This window comes from Babylonia areolata, chromosome 19, assembly GCF_041734735.1.
Source record: "Babylonia areolata isolate BAREFJ2019XMU chromosome 19, ASM4173473v1, whole genome shotgun sequence".
Lineage (NCBI taxonomy): Eukaryota > Metazoa > Mollusca > Gastropoda > Neogastropoda > Buccinidae > Babylonia > Babylonia areolata.
In genome coordinates this window covers 63,386,597-63,409,020 of record NC_134894.1, presented here as the reverse complement: position 1 = coordinate 63,409,020, position 22,424 = coordinate 63,386,597, and the positions used below count along the sequence as shown (strand labels likewise).

General features: G+C 43.4%; 1 protein-coding gene and 2 long non-coding RNA genes across 8 annotated transcripts; 2 read left to right on the top strand and 1 right to left on the bottom strand.

Moving 5' to 3' along the window:
* Positions 1–1,056: 1,056 nt before the first annotated feature.
* LOC143293927 (uncharacterized) lies at positions 1,057–3,116 on the top strand. 6 transcript variants are annotated; one of them, XR_013056831.1, is made up of 4 exons: positions 1,067–2,036; positions 2,081–2,238; positions 2,278–2,333; positions 3,021–3,116. It is a non-coding gene; the product is annotated as an uncharacterized LOC143293927 (long non-coding RNA). The 6 variants fall into 6 exon arrangements; XR_013056829.1 differs by having other exon boundaries at positions 1,068–2,062; positions 2,145–2,238; XR_013056834.1 differs by lacking the exons at positions 2,278–2,333; positions 3,021–3,116 and having other exon boundaries at positions 1,057–1,906; positions 1,953–2,036; positions 2,081–2,250.
* LOC143293928 (uncharacterized) lies at positions 2,340–3,019 on the top strand. Its single transcript, XR_013056835.1, has 2 exons — positions 2,340–2,489; positions 2,526–3,019. It is a non-coding gene; the product is annotated as an uncharacterized LOC143293928 (long non-coding RNA).
* LOC143293926 (aldo-keto reductase family 1 member A1-like) lies at positions 2,988–21,656 on the bottom strand. The gene is made up of 10 exons (XM_076605315.1): positions 21,354–21,656; positions 17,183–17,350; positions 14,676–14,792; positions 13,968–14,051; positions 10,106–10,222; positions 9,127–9,239; positions 8,417–8,504; positions 7,930–8,013; positions 7,286–7,371; positions 2,988–3,127 (listed from the first exon to the last, which is right to left on the bottom strand). The coding sequence occupies exons 1-10, from the start codon at positions 21,417–21,419 to the stop codon at positions 3,085–3,087; spliced, it is 966 nt and encodes a 321-aa protein (XP_076461430.1). The 5' UTR covers positions 21,420–21,656; the 3' UTR covers positions 2,988–3,084.
* Between the last annotated feature and the right edge of the window lie 768 nt (positions 21,657–22,424).

Here is a 22,424-nt window from a genome sequence, read left to right as displayed (position 1 = left end):
GAACTGTCTGGTTGACTAAAATCACCTGTGGCGGTGAACTGTCTGGTTGACTAAAGTCACCTGTGGCGGTGAACTGTCTGGTTGACTAAAATCACCTGTGGCGGTGAACTGTCTGGTTGACTAAAATCACCTGTGGCGGTGAACTGTCTGGTTGACTAAAATCACCTGTGGCGGTGAACTGTCTGGTTGACTAAAATCACCTGTGGCGGTGAACTGTCTGGTTGACTAAAATCACCTGTGGCGGTGAACTGTCTGGTTGACTAAAATCACCTGTGGCGGTGAACTGTCTGGTTGACTAAAATCACCTGTGGCGGTGAATTGTCTGGTTGACTAAAATCGCCTGTGGCGGTGAACTGTCTGGTTGACTAAAGTCACCTGTGGCGGTGAACTGTCTGGTTGACTAAAGTCACCTGTGGCGGTGAACTGTCTGGTTGACTAAAATCACCTGTGGCGGTGAACTGTCTGGTTGACTAAAATCACCTGTGGCGGTGAACTGTCTGGTTGACTAAAATCACCTGTGGCGGTGAACTGTCTGGTTGACTAAAGTCACCTGTGGCGGTGAACTGTCTGGTTGACTAAAATCACCTGTGGCGGTGAATTGTCTGGTTGACTAAAATCGCCCATGGCATTGAGCTGCCCAGCTGACTAAAATCACCAATGGCTGTGAAAGAATTACCAGAGGACGTATTCTGTGTGGGATGGTTTGTACAGATATTACAGGTCTGGCAGCTCTGTCCATGTGTACAGGAAGTGAAAACCCCTGGCTGAAATGCCAACCAAACCCATGTTTTGATGATGATATTGATACTTATGCAGTGCTTGTCTTCGGTTGGAGACCAAGCTCTAAGCGCTGTACAAACACGGGGTCATTTGCACAACGGGGTGCATGCCTGGGTAGAGCCGACTGACGGCTGCCATTGGGCGTTCATCTGTCACTTCCTGTGTCATCCAATCAGGTTTCATTCATGCACACATGGATTACAGGATCTTTGACGTGCTTATTTAATCTTCTGCATGCATATACAGATGAAGGGGGTTCAGGCACTAGAAGGTCTGCATAAATGTTGACCTGGGAGATTGGAAAAATCCCCACCCTTTACCCACCAGGTACTGTAACCGAGATCCGAACCAGGGACCCTCAGACTGGAAGTCTAACACTTTAACCACTCGGCTGTTGCGCCTGTCGTGTATTCTTTTCATCCCCTCTGCTCTTCCTCCCTTCCCACGGACCTTGAGCGGGGGCCAGGTGGTAGTCTTCACAAGGGACAGGAAAACACACACACACACACACACATGTCCAGAGAAACACGAACTTTTACTGCATATTATGTCCAGAGAAACATACATAAAGTTCCCTTAAAAAGTTACTGCTTACAACGTCAGTGGCAAACAAGATGTCCCTGTTTACTGCATTAGGTAAATACTTGTTTAGACAAACAAGATGCTCCTGTTTACTGCATTAGGTAAATACATGTTTAGACAACAAGATGTCCCTGTTTACTGCATTAGGTAATTACATGTTTAGACAACAAGATGTCCCTGTTTACTGCATTAGGTAATTACATGTTTAGATAAACAAGATGTCCCTGTTTACTGCATTTTAGACAACAAGATGTTCCTGTTTACTGCATTTTAGACAACAAGATGTTCCTGTTTACTGCATTAGGTAATTACATGTTTAGATAAACAAATGTCCATTTTCACTGCACACACAGTAAACAAGTGGTCCAGAGCAACAATCAGAAACTTCCCTCTTCCACTATAAATGAAGGAACATAAGATAGATTGGAAAGATTGAGTGAAAATTTATTTCCACATTATCATATGGTTGATTGCTTGGGTCCATAATAGTCTGTGATGGTACTGGGGTCTGTGATGGTCTGTGATGGTACTGGGGTCTGTGATGGTCTGTGATGGTCTGTGATGGTACTGAGGTCTGTGATGCTACTGAGGTCTGTGATGGTACTGGGGTCTGTGATGGTCTGTGATGGTACTGTGGTCTGTGATGGTCTGTGATGGTACTGAGGTCTGTGATGGTACTGAGGTCTGTGATGGTACTGAGGTCTGTGATGGTACTGAGGTCTGTGATGGTACTGGGGTCTGTGATGGTCTGTGATGGTACTGGGGTCTGTGATGGTACTGAGGTCTGTGATGGTCTGTGATGGTACTGGGGTCTGTGATGGTCTGTGATGGTACTGAGGTCTGTGATGGTCTGTGATGGTACTGAGGTCTGTGATGGTCTGTGATGGTACTGTGATGGTCTGTGATGGTACTGAGGTCTGTGATGGTACTGAGGTCTGTGATGGTACTGGGGTCTGTGATGGTCTGTGATGGTACTGGGGTCTGTGATGGTACTGGGGTCTGTGATGGTACTGAGGTCTGTGATGGTCTGTGATGGTACTGGGGTCTGTGATGGTCTGTGATGGTACTGAGGTCTGTGATGGTCTGTGATGGTACTGTGGTCTGTGATGGTCTGTGATGGTACTGAGGTCTGTGATGGTACTGGGGTCTGTGATGGTACTGAGGTCTGTGATGGTCTGTGATGGTACTGGGGTCTGTGATGGTCTGTGATGGTACTGAGGTCTGTGATGGTCTGTGATGGTACTGAGGTCTGTGATGGTCTGTGATGGTACTGGGGTCTGTGATGGTCTGTGATGGTACTGAGGTCTGTGATGGTCTGTGATGGTACTGGGGTCTGTGATGGTCTGTGATGGTACTGAGGTCTGTGATGGTCTGTGATGGTACTGGGGTCTGTGATGGTCTGTGATGGTACTGGGGTCTGTGATGGTACTGGGGTCTGTGATGGTACTGGGGTCTGTGATGGTCTGTGATGGTACTGAAGTCTGTGATGGTCTGTGATGGGATTGGGGACTTTGATGGTACTTTCTAGCCTTCCTGTTCCGTCACCAGGCCCACAGACCACAGGACAGTGAAGGATGTCCGTCACCAGGCCCACAGACCACAGTGAAGGATGTCCGTCACCAGGCCCACAGACCACAGTGAAGGATGTCCGTCACCAGGCCCACAGACCACAGGACAGTGAAGGAGGAGGGAAGAGGAACACCAGGTCAGCTCCCAATCTTCTTAAAACGGAATGTTGAATGGGAACTGTGGATGGGTCCCAGCACTGTAACACACACACACACACACACACACACACACACACACACGTTCCAATACATGAAGACACGGATAAGGAAGCTAACACTGAAAATTGATTAACCCCAAAATTGTGTATGTTTGCTTTTAATTCAGTGTGCAAAATAGATACAAATACAAGTTTTAAGTCAACTTCAAAATCAGTATGCATGTGAAACAAGTGCTGAACATGTCCATGTGTTGCATCAAAGTGGATACTGTGAAAAAGAAAACAAGGCTACCAGGTCGTCCTGCATTTTCCACATGTTCATGCATACACACCAGTATATACCTGTGTACAGATATCCAAACAGCAGCACAGTGATACCTGTGTACACATATCCAAACAGCAGCACAGTGATACCTGTGTACACATATCCAAACAGCAGCACAGTGATACCTGTGTCCATTCATCCATTCATTCTCCTGCCCGGGATGGGCGTAGAGGAGACATGAGGGACGATTCCGTAGTCAGACGACGCCATCCGGTTCTATCTTCTGCCTGTCGTATCAGCGTAGCGCTATCCATATTGGTCCATTCCTTGATGTTGTCCATCCAGCATTTAGCTTGCCTCCCTCTTCGCCTACCACCCTCTAGCGTTCCCTGTAGAACTGTCTTTTGCAGTGAATTGTGGCGTGTCACATGCCCGAACCATGACAGCTTCCTCCTTTTGACCACTGCTGAGAGTGGTTCCAGTGGACCCACTAGCATAGTTATTTGGCTCTTGACAAAGTCATTGGTCTTTCTGTCCTTCCATGAGATTCCAAGCAGTCATCTGAAGCATTTTGTCTCAAACGTCTGGACTTTCCTAGTAGTCTCTGCTGTTAAAGTCCAACTTTCACATCCATACAGCAGTATGGATAGCACCAGGGATCGGTACAGTTTGATCTTTGTTGGAAAGCTGATCTCTCTGCTCTTCCAGATCTTGCTGAGCTTAGCCATTGCTGATGTTGCGATCGCTATCCTAATCTTTATTTCAGTTGTTGAGCGACCGTCGTTTGTGAGGGTGGTGCCGAGATATTTGAAAGCATCCACTTCTTCAAGTTGTTGTCCGTTCATGAAGATTTGAGCTTGGGTGTTGGTTGAGCTGTTTACCAACACTTTGCTTTTCTCGGTGCTCACTTCCATTCCGTATGCACCTGCTCTTCCTTCTAGTCTCTTGGTGAGGTCTTGTAGTTCTTTGTTGCTGCCTCCTAGTAGATCTATGTCATCTGCGAATCTCAAGTTGTTGATGATTCTTCCTCCTATGGAGATGGTAGAGTGGAAGTCATGGAGGGTTTCGCGCATGATGTTTTCTAGGAAAAGGTTGAATAGTACTGGGGAGAGCAGGCAACCCTGACGGACACCGACTGTGGTCTTAAAGTATATTCCGATTTGGTTGTTGAGGAGGACTGCGCTGCTGGATGTCTTGTACAGCGCCTGAATGACTTGGGTGAGACCCTCCTCGATGCCAAACTGTCTGAGTACCTGCCACAGTCCATCATGCCACACCCTGTCAAAGGCTTTCTTGAAGTCTATGAAGTTGTGGAACAGGTCTCTTTGATGTTGCAGGTGTTTTTCCATCAGTAATCGGCAGGTGAAGATCTGTTCTACTGTGCTTCTGCCTGCTCTGAATCCGGCTTGTTCCTCTGCCAGGTGTTCTTCAGCCTCTTTCTTGAGTCGGTTTAGAATGACTCGAAGCATGATTTTGCTCGTGTGGCTAATAAGACTGATTGTCCTGTAATTCTGGCATTGGCGGAGATTCCCCTTTTTTGGTATGGGGATGATGAGCGACCGAGTCCATTCTGAGGGCCACTGTTTTGTCTCCCAGATCTTTTGACAGATTGCTGTTACAATTGTGACCAGCTCATTCCCTCCGTGTTTGAGCAGCTCAGCCGGAATGTTGTCTGCTCCAGGTGACTTTCCTGCTGGTAGACTGCGTACAGCTTCTTCCACTTCTTCCCTCAACACTGGCAGGGGTGAAGGTTCCCTTGATGGTGTTATGTCTCTGTCAATCAAACTGTCATCTGGTTGTATGGGATAGTTGTATAATTCTTGACAGTATTGTGTCCATCTGTTCAGAACAGCGGAGCTTTCTGTCAGTAGTTCGCCTGAGGTATCCTCAATGACAGACGATTTGTTCTGCTGCGTCTTGGTGAGTTTCTTCAGTGTGGCATAGGCAAATTTGCTGTTTCCTCCTTCCATTCCTTTTTCGATCTTCTCACACTGGTCGTTGATCCATTGTTCTTTGGCTTCTTCCATCTTTTTTCTCACAAGTTTATTGGTTTCACGATACTGTGCGGCTTCGTTAGGGCTAGTGTTTTTCGTCTTCTTCAGGGATCTTCTCTTATCACACAGGTCAAGGATGTCGTTAGAGATCCATGGCTGGTGTTTCTTCCTCTGTCGCCCCAGTACCTCTTCAGCTGTTTCACGGACTGCCTCATTGAAGGTGCTGGTGAGGTCGTTGATGTTGTTATCCAGAAGGCTGAGTGCCGCAAACCGTCCCCCGAGCTGAGCTTGGAAGACCTCTTCAATCTCCGGGTCTTTAAGCTTCTCCAGATCAAACTTGATACGGGGTTGCACCGCTTAGGTGTTTTTTCTTCAGCTTCATCTTCATTGTGAGCAGCACAAGGTCATGATCACTGCCTATGTCAGCTCCGGGGTAAGTCCTCGTCTTTGCTCTGTTGATGCTTGATTTGAAACGCCGCGGGGTGAGGACAAAGTCAATCTGGTTGTGAGTTCTCCCGTTCGGTGCATGCCAGGTTGTTCTTCTTGACAGCTTGTGAGGGTAAAGAGTGTTAGCGATGGTGAGCCTTTGACTGCACGCAAACTCCAGAAGGCGAAGTCCCCTGTCGTTGGTGTCTCCTGTGCCATACTGGCCCACTGTTCCAGCCCAGTCGTTGTAGGCATCTGAGCCGATTTTGGCATTGAAGTCCCCCTGAACAATGATGATGTCTTTTTTGGGGGCCTTCTTGATGGTGTCTTCTATTTTTTCGTAAAATTCTTCGACATCCTGGTCTTCATGGTCAGTTGTTGGTGCATATACTTGGATGATTGTGATGTTATTCGGTTTAGCTGACACTCGAATACTGATGACACGACTGGTAACTGGAGTGCAGCTCATGATGCATCCAATGACTTCTTTGCGTACGATGAAACCTACGCCATGTTCATGTCGAGAATCTTCACCACTATACCACATCTTGTGTCCGTCATCCGTCATCATCTCTCCCAATCCCGTCCATCGTACTTCTGATAACCCCACAATGTCCCATTGGTAACGTTTTAGTTCATGCTCAAGTTCTTTCACTTTGCCGCATTGATATAGCGTGCGGACGTTCCATGTTCCAATGATGACTTTTTCTTGTGGCAACTTAAATAATTCTTTCGCTCCAGTAGCTGACTTTACACTTCCACCCTGGGGCAAGCCAGTGGTAAGCGCGGTCGTTGTTGATCCGGGCCTCGACCGATCCGGCATGTTGCTGGCTATGGTTGTGTCCTTCATGTCTTTTCTGTGGGCTTAGGTTATTCCTTGGTGGCACCAATCTCCTCTCCAAGTCTCCTACCAGTTATACCGCCGGTTACTCGGTCGCGCCATGACACAGCAAGCTTAGTGAAGACATGGACGCCACGGGAAGGCGTTGCTGTGGACACAATAATGCAGGAGAGGCCTTTTGCAATAACCTTACTGTCTGGCAAGCCAGGCAGTGGCTATGCGGCGATCACTTCACCTGGAAAGGAGAGGTTATCGAGTGACACATCACTTTCCTTGAGTGAGCGGGACGTCCAGCACCAGACCTCACTATCCACATACCTGTGTACAGATATCCAAACAGCAGCACAGTGATACCTGTGTACAGATATCCAAACAGCAGCACAGTGATACCTGTGTACACATATCCAAACAGCAGCACAGTGATACCTGTGTACAGATATCCAAACAGCAGCACAGTGATACCTGTGTACACATATCCAAACAGCAGCACAGTGATACCTGTGTACAGATATCCAAACAGCAGCACAGTGATACCTGTGTACACATATCCAGATAGGAGTATCACAATCACACATCCACAGACCAGATATTTCACACCTTCTCATACCCCCCACCCTCACCCCCACCCCTGACCCCCCCCAACCCCTCCCTCTCCTCCTCACAATACTTACAATTTCTGTAACGTGAAGTACCGGTGATCGTTGCGCAGTTTGCCGATAGCCGCCATGTCCTCTGCCGACAACGTGAAGTCAAACACCTGTACACATGACAGTGAAACGTGAGCAATGACTTGTAAGGCTGGGTACATGCACAGATGTGTATGTTTGAAATCCCACGTCACAGACGCAAGTCCCATGGTTTCCGAACATGTGCGCACTGCGGTCCTTAGTTCTGGAAATCTCTTTCACGATGACCCAGACACTGTTCTGCTGTTACGTCTTTCAAACGTAATCTTACAATCATATGTTCGAACAACATTCTAAAGCTATGGATCCCCCTACCCTAGGCTGACTTTACACACAGTCGTTCCTGAGAGAGAGAGAGAGAGTGGGGGGTTGGGGGTGGGAGGGAGGAGAAGAGAGTGAGATAGGAGAGGTGTGTCAATTTCAAAACAGCATTCCTAGTGAGTTTGTATCTTTAATATTTTTCATGCTCATGTACCTTATTGCATTTATTCATACTGCACGTATTGTTAAACACACTTCGAGCCAAAGATTAGTCCACATTGTCATCACAGAATGACCATCTATACCCCCCCCAGCCACCTACACTGATGAAAGTTACCCTAGTTCACAGTTCCATAAAGCACACGTACCTCAAAGTTTTCTTTGATCCTTGAAGGAGTACTGCTCTTGGCTGTGACCACCATACCTCTCTGCAGAAGGTTCCTGATTAGAACCTGCACACAGTACAACACTGACAGCACTTCATCTGGGTAAAACATCCGGATTAGAACACTTCCTCTAGGTAAAACATCCTGATTAGAACCTGCACACAGTACAACACTGACAACACAACCTAGGGTACACACACACACACACACACACACACACACACACACAGCATATTCAGTGCGAAAAGAAGCGCTCAGAAATGTATGTCTTCAATAATGGTATTAAGTTCCATCATGTAAGTGAATTCCATTTTCTATGGGCCAACCTGTCTGTCAAATCAAACCACTTGGACTTTGAGTTTGACTTTCACACACACACACACACACACACACATAAACACACACACATATACACATAAACACACACACACATACACACACACACACACACACATAAACACAAACTCACCTGTGCAGGTGTCTTGCCATACTTGTCTCCAATCTGCTTTAACACAGGTTCTTCCAGCAACACTGGTTCGTCTTTTGCACCCTTCTTTCTGTATATGTACACAGGACATGTGTATGTACACCTCCATAACAGGTACGTGTACAGACACACATACACATGCGAGCTCGCTCAGACGCACACACACACACACAGAGGTCATGGTGGTAATGTAATGCCCCCATCATCCAAAAATGTGAAGAGCTGAAAAATTCTTTCCTCATTCATTTACAGATGCATTTCCATGTGTTGCCATTGGAAACCTTTTATATGACAAACTATTTCTGTTTAGAGTTTAATTTGGAGCATTACTGGCTCTCCATTTTAACTTTGCTAGTTTACTAGTTTGTTGTTTTATTTTGTTTGCTGAAGTGGCATTTGCTGTCAAGATTATCTGGGCTAGAATTTCATTACAGTGTTGTGCCTTCATTACATCCCCACTGTCTCAGCTAAGAGTGCTTTAGGACAGTCGGTGTTGGGAAATGTGTATGTACATACATGATGTACAAATCTGCAAACTGAGGAGAAAGGAATAGGAAAAGGAGTGATTAGATGAGGGAAGGGTGGGGTAGTGGTGGGGTTGGAAGTCTGTCTAAAATCACAACTGTGGGCTGACGTTAAACAAGGGAACGAATGAACACACACACACACACACACACACAGAGTGTTCTCACAATTCTTCAGGTCTGCCCGGAGAACCCAGAGGGGCGTAGGCCTCGAGGAGAACCTTCCTTTTCTCACTGAACTCCTGCAGCTCCTGTTGGGGCAGGTAGGCGTGGCACTCCACCTGTGTACAGGTGTGACTGATCAACAATTCATCATCATTGTAGTCATCATTGTCATAATGTACAGGTGTGACTGATCAACAATTGATCATCATAGTAGTCATCATTGTCATAATGTACAGGTGTGACTGATCAACAATTCATCATCATTGTAGTCATCATTGTCATAATGTACAGGTGTGACTGATAAACAATTCATCATCATTGTAGTCATCATTGTCATAATGTACAGGTGTGACTGATCAACAATTCATCATCATTGTAGTCATCATTGTCATAGTGTACAGGTGTGACTGATCAACAATTCATCATCACTGTAGTCATCATTGTCATAATGTACAGGTGTGACTGATCAACAATTCATCATCACTGTAGTCATCATTGTCAAAGTGTACAGGTGTGACTGATCAACAATTCATCATCATTGAATATAGCATCATTGTCATAGTGTACAGGTGTGACTGATCAACAATTCATCATCATTGTAGTCATCATTGTCATAGTGTACAGGTGTGACTGATCAACAATTCATCATCACTGTAGTCATCATTGTCATAGTGTACAGGTGTGACTGATCAACAATTCATCATCATTGAATATAGCATCATTGTCATAGTGTACAGGTGTGACTGATCAATAATTCATCATCATTGAATATAGCATCATTGTCATAGTGTACAGGTGGGACTGATCAATAATTCATCATCATTGAATATAGCATCTTTGTCATGGCACTCAATAGGCTCATTATTCAGGTCACTGTACACACCTGGTTGAAATCGGTACACGGGGTGGATACGGTACACAGAACAGGGATGATATGGTACACAGAACAGGGATGATACGGCAGACAGGTGAGTGTACACACCTGGTTGAGGACGGGCCTGACAGTGGCCACAGACAGAAGGGTGTCAGTCTGCACAGAGTTGAAGTTGCTGATCCCCAGGCTGTGGATCTTGCCCTCCCTCACCAACTTCTCCAGTTCCTGTCAGACAGACAGAGAGAGAGACACTGGGTGAGAGAGAGAGAGAGATGGAGAGAGAGAGGGGGGGGGAGAAGAGAGAAGGAGAGAGAGAGAGACACACACATAGACACAGAGATCAGTCGTCACTAAAGTAAACTATCGATGAATTTGCTGAATTTGCTGCACATTTTTTTTTCAGTGAATCTGGCTTGGTGTTCACCTGCTATATTGTTTAACTGAATCCATTCCAGCAGCCTCTTGTAAATCACATAGCCATATAGTTTACATGCTATATTGTTTAACTGAATCCATTCCAGCAGCCTCTTGTAAATCACATAGCCATATAGTTTACATGCTACATTGTTTAACTGAATCCATTCTAGCAGCCTCTTGTAAATCACATAGCCATATAGTTTACCTGCTACATTGTTTAACTTGTTTAACTGAATCCATTCAGCAGCCTCTTGTAAATCACATAGCCATATAGTTTACATGCTACATTGTTTAACTGAATCCATTCTAGCAGCCTCTTGTAAATCACATAGCCATATAGTTTACATGCTACATTGTTTAACTGAATCCATTCTAGCAGCCTCTTGTAAATCACATAGCCATATAGTTTACATGCTACATTGTTTAACTGAATCCATTCCAGCAGCCTCTTGTAAATCACATAGCCATATAGTTTACATGCTACATTGTTTAACTGAATCCATTCAGCAGCCTCTTGTAAATCATATAGCCATATAGTTTACATGCTACATTGTTTAACTGAATCCATTTCAGCAGCCTCTTGTAAATCACATAGCCATATAGTTTACATGCTATATTGTTTAACTGAATCCATTCTAGCAGCCTCTTGTAAATCACATAGCCATATAGTTTACATGCTACATTGTTTAACTGAATCCATTCTAACAGCCTCTTGTAAATCACATAGCCATATAGTTTACATGCTACATTGTTTAACTGAATCCATTCTAGCAGCCTCTTGTAAATCACATAGCCATATAGTTTACATGCTACATTGTTTAACTGAATCCATTCCAGCAGCCTCTTGTAAATCACATAGCCATATAGTTTACATGCTATATTGTTTAACTGAATCCATTCTAGCAGCCTCTTGTAAATCACATAGCCATATAGTTTACATGCTACATTGTTTAACTGAATCCATTCTAACAGCCTCTTGTAAATCACATAGCCATATAGTTTACATGCTACATTGTTTAACTGAATCCATTCTAACAGCCTCTTGTAAATCACATAGCCATATAGTTTACATGCTACATTGTTTAACTGAATCCATTCCAGCAGCCTCTTGTAAATCACATAGCCATATAGTTTACATGCTACATTGTTTAACTGAATCCATTCTAGCAGCCTCTTGTAAATCACATAGCCATATAGTTTACATGCTATATTGTTTAACTGAATCCATTCTAACAGCCTCTTGTAAATCACATAGCCATATAGTTTACATGCTACATTGTTTAACTGAATCCATTCTAACAGCCTCTTGTAAATCACATAGCCATATAGTTTACATGCTACATTGTTTAACTGAATCCATTCCAGCAGCCTCTTGTAAATCACATAGCCATATAGTTTACATGCTATATTGTTTAACTGAATCCATTCTAGCAGCCTCTTGTAAATCACATAGCCATATAGTTTACATGCTATATTGTTTAACTGAATCCATTCCAGCAGCCTCTTGTAAATCACATAGCCATATAGTTTACATGCTATATTGTTTAACTGAATCCATTCTAGCAGCCTCTTGTAAATCACATAGCCATATAGTTTACATGCTACATTGTTTAACTGAATCCATTCTAACAGCCTTTTGTAAATCACAGAGCCATATAGTTTACATGCTACATTGTTTAACTGAATCCATTCTAACAGCCTCTTGTAAATCACATAGCCATATAGTTTACATGCTACATTGTTTAACTGAATCCATTCTAGCAGCCTCTTGTAAATCACATAGCCATATAGTTTACATGCTATATTGTTTAACTGAATCCATTCCAGCAGCCTCTTGTAAATCACATAGCCATATAGTTTACATGCTACATTGTTTAACTGAATCCATTCTAGCAGCCTCTTGTAAATCACATAGCCATATAGTTTACATGCTACATTGTTTAACTGAATCCATTCTAGCAGCCTCTTGTAAATCACATAGCCATATAGTTTACATGCTATATTGTTTAACTGAATCCATTCCAGCAGCCTCTTGTAAATCACATAGCCATATAGTTTACATGCTACATTGTTCAACTGAATCCATTCAGCAGCCTCTTGTAAATCATATAGCCATATAGTTTACATGCTATATTGTTTAACTGAATCCATTCTAGCAGCCTCTTGTAAATCACATAGCCATATAGTTTACATGCTACATTGTTTAACTGAATCCATTCAGCAGCCTCTTGTAAATCATATAGCCATATAGTTTACATGCTATATTGTTTAACTGAATCCATTCTAGCAGCCTCTTGTAAATCACATAGCCATATAGTTTACATGCTATATTGTTTAACTGAATCCATTCCAGCAGCCTCTTGTAAATCACATAGCCATATAGTTTACATGCTATATTGTTTAACTGAATCCATTCCAGCAGCCTCTTGTAAATCACATAGCCATATAGTTTACATGCTACATTGTTTAACTGAATCCATTTTAACAGTCTCTTGTAAATCACATAGCCATATAGTTTACATGCTATATTGTTTAACTTGTTTAACTGAATCCATTCCAGCAGCCTCTTGTAAATCACATAGCCATATAGTTTACATGCTATATTGTTTAACTGAATCCATTCAGCAGCCTCTTGTAAATCACATAGCCATATAGTTTACATGCTACATTGTTTAACTGAATCCATTCTAACAGCCTTTTGTAAATCACATAGCCATATAGTTTACATGCTACATTGTTTAACTGAATCCATTCTAGCAGCCTCTTGTAAATCACATAGCCATATAGTTTACATGCTACATTGTTTAACTGAATCCATTCTAACAGCCTCTTGTAAATCATATAGCCATATAGTTTACATGCTACATTGTTTAACTGAATCCATTCTAACAGCCTCTTGTAAATCACATAGCCATACAGTTTACATGCTACATTGTTTAACTGAATCCATTCTAGCAGCCTCTTGTAAATCACATAGCCATATAGTTTACATGCTACATTGTTTAACTGAATCCATTCTAACAGCCTCTTGTAAATCACATAGCCATATAGTTTACATGCTACATTGTTTAACTGAATCCATTCTAACAGCCTCTTGTAAATAACATAGCCATATAGTTTACATACTACATTGTTTAACTGAATCCATTCTAGCAGCCTATTGTAAATAACATAGCCATATAGTTTACATGCTACATTGTTTAACTGAATCCATTCTAACAGCCTATTGTAAATCACATAGCCATATAGTTGCCTGTTATATTAGATAAGGAAAGTCCTTTATAATTGTTTGATTGTCACCTTTCTTATGAAGAGGGATAATTGATTCAATCCAATGTGTGAGGTAAATTACCATTTCCAATATAACTTTGAATCATTTGTAAGATAATTAACAACAGGCTTTCACAGATGTCCTTTTTAACTCACCAGTCAGTCTCTCTGAGGTGAGAAACAGAGTGTGTGAGAGGGATAAAGACACACCAAAAGACACACAGGGAAACAGACACACACACACACACTGAGACAGAAAGACAATGATTATCACCACACTTGCCTTCCAGGTCTCAGTTAAATCGACACTGTCCATTTCAGAGTTGCCATGTTCGTCCGTGGGAAACAAGGTACCATCACCACGATTCTGTCACCCACAGTTACAAGTTGTTGGGTCATGGAGAATACCACTGCTGACAATAATCATAATTATGATCACACACACTCTCTCTCTCTCTCTCTCTCTCTCTCTTGTTATTGCGCTTATATCTCAATACCATGGAAAAATTACTTTTCGTCCGTTCGTTCGTCCGCTCTCTCTCTCTCTCTCTCTCTCTCTCTCTCTCTCCCTCTCTCTCACGCTGAGTAATGATGCTACTCACAATTAATTAACAGTATGCCCCGAACAGATTTTAGACTCCAACAACAGTACAAACAGGACTGAACCTTTTCACTTGACTATGCTGTATTTCCTTACAATTCAACATGATACAATACGACAATAAACCACGCCACATCAGACCTACCATATGGTATAAAACCACAAGATACAATACGATACAATGCAAATAAAAGGTACAATACAACACAATGCAAATCACCCCCGTACTCAAGCACATCTGTCAGACCTATTTTTGACTAAACTACATGCCCTACAATCAGGATTATACAATTCGACAAGAAACTACGTTACAATACCATGTAATACAACACTACATGACACGATACAACACAATACAAATCACCCCATACTGAAGTACATCTGTCTGACCTTTAAGGCGCAGGGACTATGAATCAACATCAGGTCAACGTAGTCCAACTGCAGTTTTCTCAGACTCTCTTCCACGGCCGGCCTGACGTCATCTTTGTGCAAGTACGTCACCCACAGCTACGTCACACACACACACACACACACACTTCAGATAATGTCTGCAGACCTCCCAGAAGATGGACTTGGCACAGTCCAAATGGTGACCATGACAGTCAGACTGACTGTGTCCTGGTGAAGAAACGTTTCTGGACCTGTATCAACATCACCTGAACAAGGAGGTCCATGGAGCAGACGTTGGAAGTCACCATGACGTACTGATGATGTCCTTCAGCAAAGCATCTGAAAAAGGGCATGACACAGAAAGGAACCAGCCTGACAAGCTGACAGATCTAATATCGCAGAATCACTCAAGGCCATGACAGGTAGGTAATATGAATCGTTGTCCATACTGGGTGAGGAAGATCTAGATGCAATGACCACCATGTTCTCCACAGCAGTCATAGACACAACCATGGAATCATCGGAAAACATTACCCAAAGAAGAACTTGAGCATTTTGTAAAAAATCTGGACTGAGCATCAGCAGCCCATGGAATGGAGAACAGTACAGAAAAGACGAAGATTATGACCAACAACTCGGCTTCAAAGGAGAAATTCAAGAACATGATCAGAAGCTTGAGGCAGTCACCAGCTTCAGATGTCTGGTCACCCTGACCCTCCTTTACACACGTGAGTCAGGGACTCTCACAGCTGATCTGCAGAGGGTAATTCAAGCCTTTGACCATCACAAAATCAAGGGCAAAGACGACATCACAAACTGTGATGTTGGGAACCGTGTGAGAGGAGCCAGTGTAGCACATGACGAGGAAACTGTGTGGCCAGGTGACAAGATGAAAGGGGCTCGTGAAGACCATCATTCACTGCACCAGGAGGAAGGAGGCGTGACAGACAGAGGGAACGTTGGGAGGACGACATCAAGGAACGGCCACACCTGCCTCTCATCCACACGCTGAGGACAGCTGAGGACCTGACAGGATGGATGGAGTTCGTCAAAAAGTCATTGGTTGTGTCCCTACATCATGGTTCTGTGGGACTGATGGTGTCCCTACAGCCTGATTCTGTGGGACTGATGGTGTCCCTACATCATGGTTCTGTGGGACTGATGGTGTCCCTACATCATGATTCTGTGGGACTGATGGTGTCCCTACAGCCTGGTTCTGTGGGACTGATGGTGTCCCTACATCATGGTTCTGTGGGACTGATGGTGTCCCTACAGCATGGTTCTGTGGGACTGATGGTGTCCCTACAGCCTGATTCTGTGGGACTGATGGTGTCCCTACAGCCTGATTCTGTGGGACTGATGGTGTCCCTACAGCATGGTTCTGTGGGACTGATGGTGTCCCTACATCATGATTCTGTGGGACTGATGGTGTCCCTACATCATGGTTCTGTGGGACTGATGGTGTCCCTACAGCATGGTACTGTGGGACTGATGGTGTCCCTACATCATGGTTCTGTGGGACTGATGGTGTCCCTACAGCCTGCTACTGACTATGGGACTAATGGTGCCCCTACAGCCTACTACGGTGGGACTAATGGTGCCCCTACAGCCTACTACTGTGAGACTGATGGTGCCCCTACAGCCTGCTACTGACTATGGGACTAATGGTGCCCCTACAGCCTACTACTGTGGGACTAATGGTGCCCCTACAGCCTACTACTGTGGGACTGATGGTGTCCCTACAGCCTACTACTGTGGGACTAATGGTGCCCCTACAGCCTACTACTGTGGGACTGATGGTGCCCCTACAGCCTACTACTGTGGGACTAATGGTGCCCCTACTGCCTACTACTGACTATGGGACTAATGGTGCCCCTACAGCCTACTACTGTGGGACTCATGGTGCCCCTACAGCCTAGTACTGACTATGGAACTAATGGTGCCCCTACAGCCTACTACTGTGGGACTAATGGTGCCCCTACAGCCTGCTACTGTGGGACTAATGGTGCCCCTACAGCCTACTACTGTGGGACTAATGGTGCCCCTACAGCCTACTACTGTGGGACTAATGGTGCCCCTACAGCCTGCTACTGTGGGACTAATGGTGCCCCTACAGCCTGCTACTGTGGGACTGATGGTGCCCCTACAGCCTACTACTGTGGGACTAATGGTGCCCCTACAGCCTGCTACTGTGGGACTCATGGTGCCCCTACAGCCTACTACTGTGGGACTAATGGTGCCCCTACAGCCTACTACTGTGGGACTAATGGTGCCCCTACAGCCTACTACTGTGGGACTCATGGTGCCCCTACAGCCTGCTACTGGCAATGGGGCAGAGTAAATCTGACATGTACAAAGAAAAACATGATTAAAACCGTGATAATGATGATGAAACTGATGTTGAAATAAACGATAACGAAAACGATAATTATGATGACAGTGATAAGACCAACACAAATCACAATCCACACCAACAACAAAACTGAGACAATGAACACAACAAATACCTTGGTGGTGACAAACACATCGTCCCTCTTCAGTTTTCCCTGACTGAAATATTCATGAAGCACGTCGCCAATCTCTTTCTCATTCCTATAGGCCTGGGCAGTGTCGATGTGCCTGTAGCCAAGGTCAAGTGCCAGTCCCAACGCCTCTTGTATCTTTTCGTCCAAGATCTGCATTGGCCGTGGGGAACAAAGAAAAAAAATTGCATCTGATTCTGTAAACATTAAACTCAATAGAAATGTTGGGGGAAAAAAAACAACACAAAAATATTACAAATGTGCTTGGTAACTTCAGAACACTCCTTCCAGTAAACACATGCAAACGAACATGCGCATGTACACGCGCCCACAACCCACACACGGACACTCCCCCCCAGCCCTCTCCCCCCCCCCCCCCCCACACACACAGAAAGTAGGTTGAATATTTTTGTGCATTCACTTGAAGCCTTGACCTTTGGTTTAAGTGTGTGTGTGTGTGTGTGTGTGTGTGTGTGTGTCCTCTCTCTCTCTCTGTTTTTCAATACAGCTCCAGTGCATACTGATAACAGAAAATGAAGATACGATACTCTCACTAGCAAGATATGTATCCCAGGCAGTAAATATACGTGTGTAGCCGTGTACCCGAGTGGTTTTATCTATAATGAAAGGGTACAGAACAAAAGAAATCAGTACAAAAGAACTAACTAATGATTTACTGAATTAAAGGTTAGACAAGAATCCTCGTGCACTGGCCAGGAACATATAGAGGCCAGTCACTAAAGGGTTTTTTTTGTATTGTTTTATTTACAATAGTTATGTAGAAGTTAAAGAGAAGAAGAAGAATAGAAGAATAGATAAAAACTGTCTGGAATGAAACAAACAAATGTCATTAGCACAACATGTCGGCACAAGTGCATAGTAAAGCACATGTGTACATATTACATGAAAGACTATCACTCGGTTTGGGATAAGCAACAACATAAGATGAGATAATGCATTGATGTGAAGACCAAACACTGACATCAAATGACATTTCTAATAATTTGAATAGTGCAGATAAAGTGGTTAAAGCTAAGCTGATTCAGTGAAAGTACACTGACAGTATAGATTAGGTAAAGCTTAAACTGTGTCAAAGTGACTCAAATGAATTAGTTTATCATGTAGCACTATACTGGAGTAAGCCGTATAGGAGAGAGCATGATAACTAAATTACAATTAGCAGACTGTGATGCATATCAGATGGTTTTAACCAATAGCTGATACCACTACAACACTATCTTGTAATTGCCACAACAGAATACTACACACATCTTAGAGTACTGAGAATCAGTGAAACACTGTAGCATCATAACTGATATCAGCATGAATAATAAACAAGATAACAGAATCAGTGGCTTTGATGTAATACTGGCAAACTGAGAGAATAAACAGCAAGTCAGTGCACAACACAGAAGATGGAAGAACTGTCATGGCTTAACCATTAAGTGGTGAATGAACCCACACAAGTTATCCGTTTCAACAAAGCCAAATATCAACATAGCTAAGCTTGTGCTCAACATTAAAATCTCCTCCGCCGAAGCCGGATAAGTAACCTAACCTTCATCAGTGACAGTAAATGAGAAAGAATGCATCATATGCACTCACTAGAACATCCTCGAACAAACTATCAGTGTCCAGAGACGTCATTGACTGTGACGTTAAGAAGGATTGAATGGAACGCTGCTCCAAGCATATGACGACATGGCGATTTTCTAAATCAATCATAGCCAAGCTGTGACTACATGTCAAAGCAAATACTCATTAATCAATTAAAAACTTAGTACGGGTTCTATGAGGAGAAAAAAGACACAGACAAAAAGGAAGAGTTACATTTGGATGGTCAGTTTCAACAATGTATTTTTATGATGTGTTCGTATTGATATGACGTGTTTCGGTGTAACAGGCTTAAATAATTATTATATGTTTTATATGAACTTTAAGTGTTTGTAGTGATATGATGTGTGTACCCGCCTGCCACAAAGACTTTTTAAACAAATGACAAAGTACCAAAGTGCCGCTTATCCCTTTGTAGTTTAGTTTGCTTTGATTATGTTTTTCCTTTCTGTTCCATTTTATTTGTTTTGCACCATTTTTGTTCTGATTTGTACCAGCTGTGTCACCAGAGCTTTACAGCTAATGACATTAAACATTTCAGTGTTCAGTGTTTAGTGTCCTCTCTGTTTTGTGCCTCTGTGTGTGTATGTGTGTGTGTGTGTGTGTGTGATTACCATGCTTAGGCCTTTATGTAGTGATGTGTTCACATGCTGTGACTTTAAGTAGCATTGTGTAGTGCATGCAATGACATATATAATGTAGTATTGTGTAGTGCATGCAGTGACATATATAATGTAGCATTGTGTAGTGCATGCAGTGACATATATAATGTAGCATTGTGTAGTGCATGCAGTGACATATATAATGTAGCATTGTGTAGTGCATGCAGTGACACATATAATGTAGCATTGTGTAGTGCATGCAATGACACATATAATGTAGCATTGTGTAGTGCATGCAATGACACATATAATGTAGTATTGTGTAGTGCAGACCCTGTTTCAGGGCGGGGACTGGATGAAAAAAAGTGTGCCAGTGCTTATCAATTATCCTCGAAAATAAAGAATTTTGTCTGTTGTTTTTCTCGATATCGAATTATTCATTATATGTATTGTACTGATTTTACTGACGAACGAAGAAGAAGAATTTGTATTGTACATGTATATCTGGATATCAAACTAGTTACTGCTTAATTCAGATTGTCAAGCTTACAGAATACCATCATGCCGCACTGACTATCGGAAATTCTCATTCCTGCCACGTACCATCAGAGAGTGGAACTCACTACCAGAAGCTACTGTCACCGCCCCTTCCCTTGAAGCTTTTGCCTCAAGGATGACCTGAATGTCTTAATAAAAGCCCTGCCCCGCCATCATCCAAAGTAAGTCAAGTGAGGGACTAGGGCTCTGCCGGTCGGGGCTTGATCCCGGGGGCCGCTTCGGTAGCCGGAAAGGCCTGGTCCTGATGCCTGAAACAGTTGATGGCTTCCTCCCCCCTCCCCCGCCCGCCCACCCACCCACCCCTGGGCCCACCATTCTACCCCCTCCATCCCATCACCTAGGAAGGTGGGTCATGCTGCTGCGCTCCTCCCCGTTATGGTGTCAGAATGGTCAACGTGATGACCGTGGACTCCTAACAGGAAGAAGAAGATTGTCTGCCACTGTGAATCCCTCTGTCAGATTATCCTTGTATTTGGGATCTTGCATATTCGGACTATCCCCTGTATATCTTGATATCGAGTTATCAAATAATAGAGCCATTTGAACGTGGTGTTGAAAAATCTCGCTGTCGAAGGATTAGCCTCTCCTCACACACACACACACACACACACACACACACACACACACACCTTTGAACTCCTGCACTAAACCTTGCAGACAGAATGTGGACAAATCTCTGCACCTTACTGTTTGGACAATAAACAGTTAGCTAGACTATTAAGTACATACCGTCAATTCACTTTCAAAACTCAGGTGAAGTGTGCAAACTATGGTGACTGGGGGAGAAGAACAGTCACAAACTTCAGCTGAATCAATCAGTTAACGAAAAGAAAACACCACTAAAAAAAACAACAGTTTCAGTTTCAGTTTCAGTAGCTCAAGGAGGCGTCACTGCGTTCGGACAAAACCATATACGCTACACCACATCTGCCAAGCAGATGCCTGACCAGCAGCGTAACCCAACGCGCTTAGTCAGGCCTTGGGAAAAAAAAACAAAACAAAAAAAACGGGGGAATAAATAATAGATAAGCTTGCATAAATAAATAAATAAATAAATAAATAAATAATAATTATAATATAGAAAAAGGTAGTAGTAATAATATTAGTAATACTAATAAAATGATAATAATAAAACATAAATAAATAAGACAACAATGGTGATAAATAAGCAAATAAATGTAAAAAATGAAGACACACATTCACACATACACCCACACATGCATAACAGAAATGCACCAGACATGCAGTTTCACATATATGAAAGCACAGTCAAATACATATAAACGTACATGAGCTCCAACACACACACACACACACGCATTACCGTGCACCTCCTCTACAACCCAAAACAACTAAAAGTAAAGCCATGACAGTGAACTAACCTGCCATGTGCCAAAGGCCAGAACTGGCACGTCTCTCCCGTCACTCATCTTCACCCTGTCTCCCATGACTCTACAGTCTGCACCTCGATCCCCGTCCTTTTTCACTCCTCTTCCACAAGTCTCCAGCTGGCGTACTGGCTTGGAAACTTGACTCCCTCGTTCACACAGTCTGACGGAGTCTGGCGATCTGACAGCAAGTACCCTTCTGGCCAAGTTGGTCGGCTGTCAAACCGTCTCTCGTATTTATAGATAAAGTGGTCGTGGCGACCGTATAGGCAATCGGTTGAGCGTTGCACCAGCTGCAAACAGTGTGTGTGTGTGTGTGAGAGTGCATGCACTAGCACATGTTGCTGAACCCCTCGTGAGCTTGCATAAACCCTTCTGTTATTTCCAATGCTCTCAGTTAACAACACAGGCGCCTGCAGACGTTAAATTCTGTTTGTACAAAAAGTTATGAAACTAACAAAAACTCATGAGTTTTATCAGCATTTTGAGCATTTCAATAAATGTTCCCGTGTGCCCTGTGAAAAACGGTCTCCCCCCTCAGCAGCCCATCGCGCTTATCAGTATGGTTTCAGTTTCAGTTTCAGTAGCTCAAGGAGGCGTCACTGCGTTCGGACAAATCCATATACGCTACACCACATCTGCCAACCCAACGCGCTTAGTCAGGCCTTGAGATAAAAAAAGGTGAATAAATAATAGATAAGCTTACATAAATAAATAAACAAATAAATAATAATTATAATATATGTGACCAAGCGCGCTATGCTTGGTCCAACACTATTCACGCACAAGCCAGAGCAGACGACGTTTTTCCTCCTAACCCTTGCACAGAATATGTGACGTCACTCTACTTACATCATTTTGTCCTGGCCAGACCACCTGCTGACTGCTCGACCAGTGTCGCGTCGCGATACGTCATTGGCTGAGAGCAAACTTGTGTTTCTGTTCCACAGTATTTAATTAATAGCTCTTTTGTCAGATCAGTAAACTACTAGTATTATATACTGGCAGAATCGTCTTAATTCCATCTTTAAATCTATTCCATTTATGTTTGCCTACGTGAAACTG

Bases quoted from the DNA above. Each gene is read 5' to 3' on its own strand.
- LOC143293926 (XM_076605315.1), bottom strand. From the start codon at position 21,419: ATGGGAGACAGGGTGAAGATGAGTGACGGGAGAGACGTGCCAGTTCTG. The intron at 10,223-13,967 runs GCAAGTGTGGTG...TCTGTCTGACAG, and splicing joins ATTTAACTGAGACCTGGAAG to GAACTGGAGAAGTTGGTGAG. The intron at 9,240-10,105 runs GTGTGTACACTC...ACCTGTACACAG, and splicing joins TCAGGCCCGTCCTCAACCAG to GTGGAGTGCCACGCCTACCT.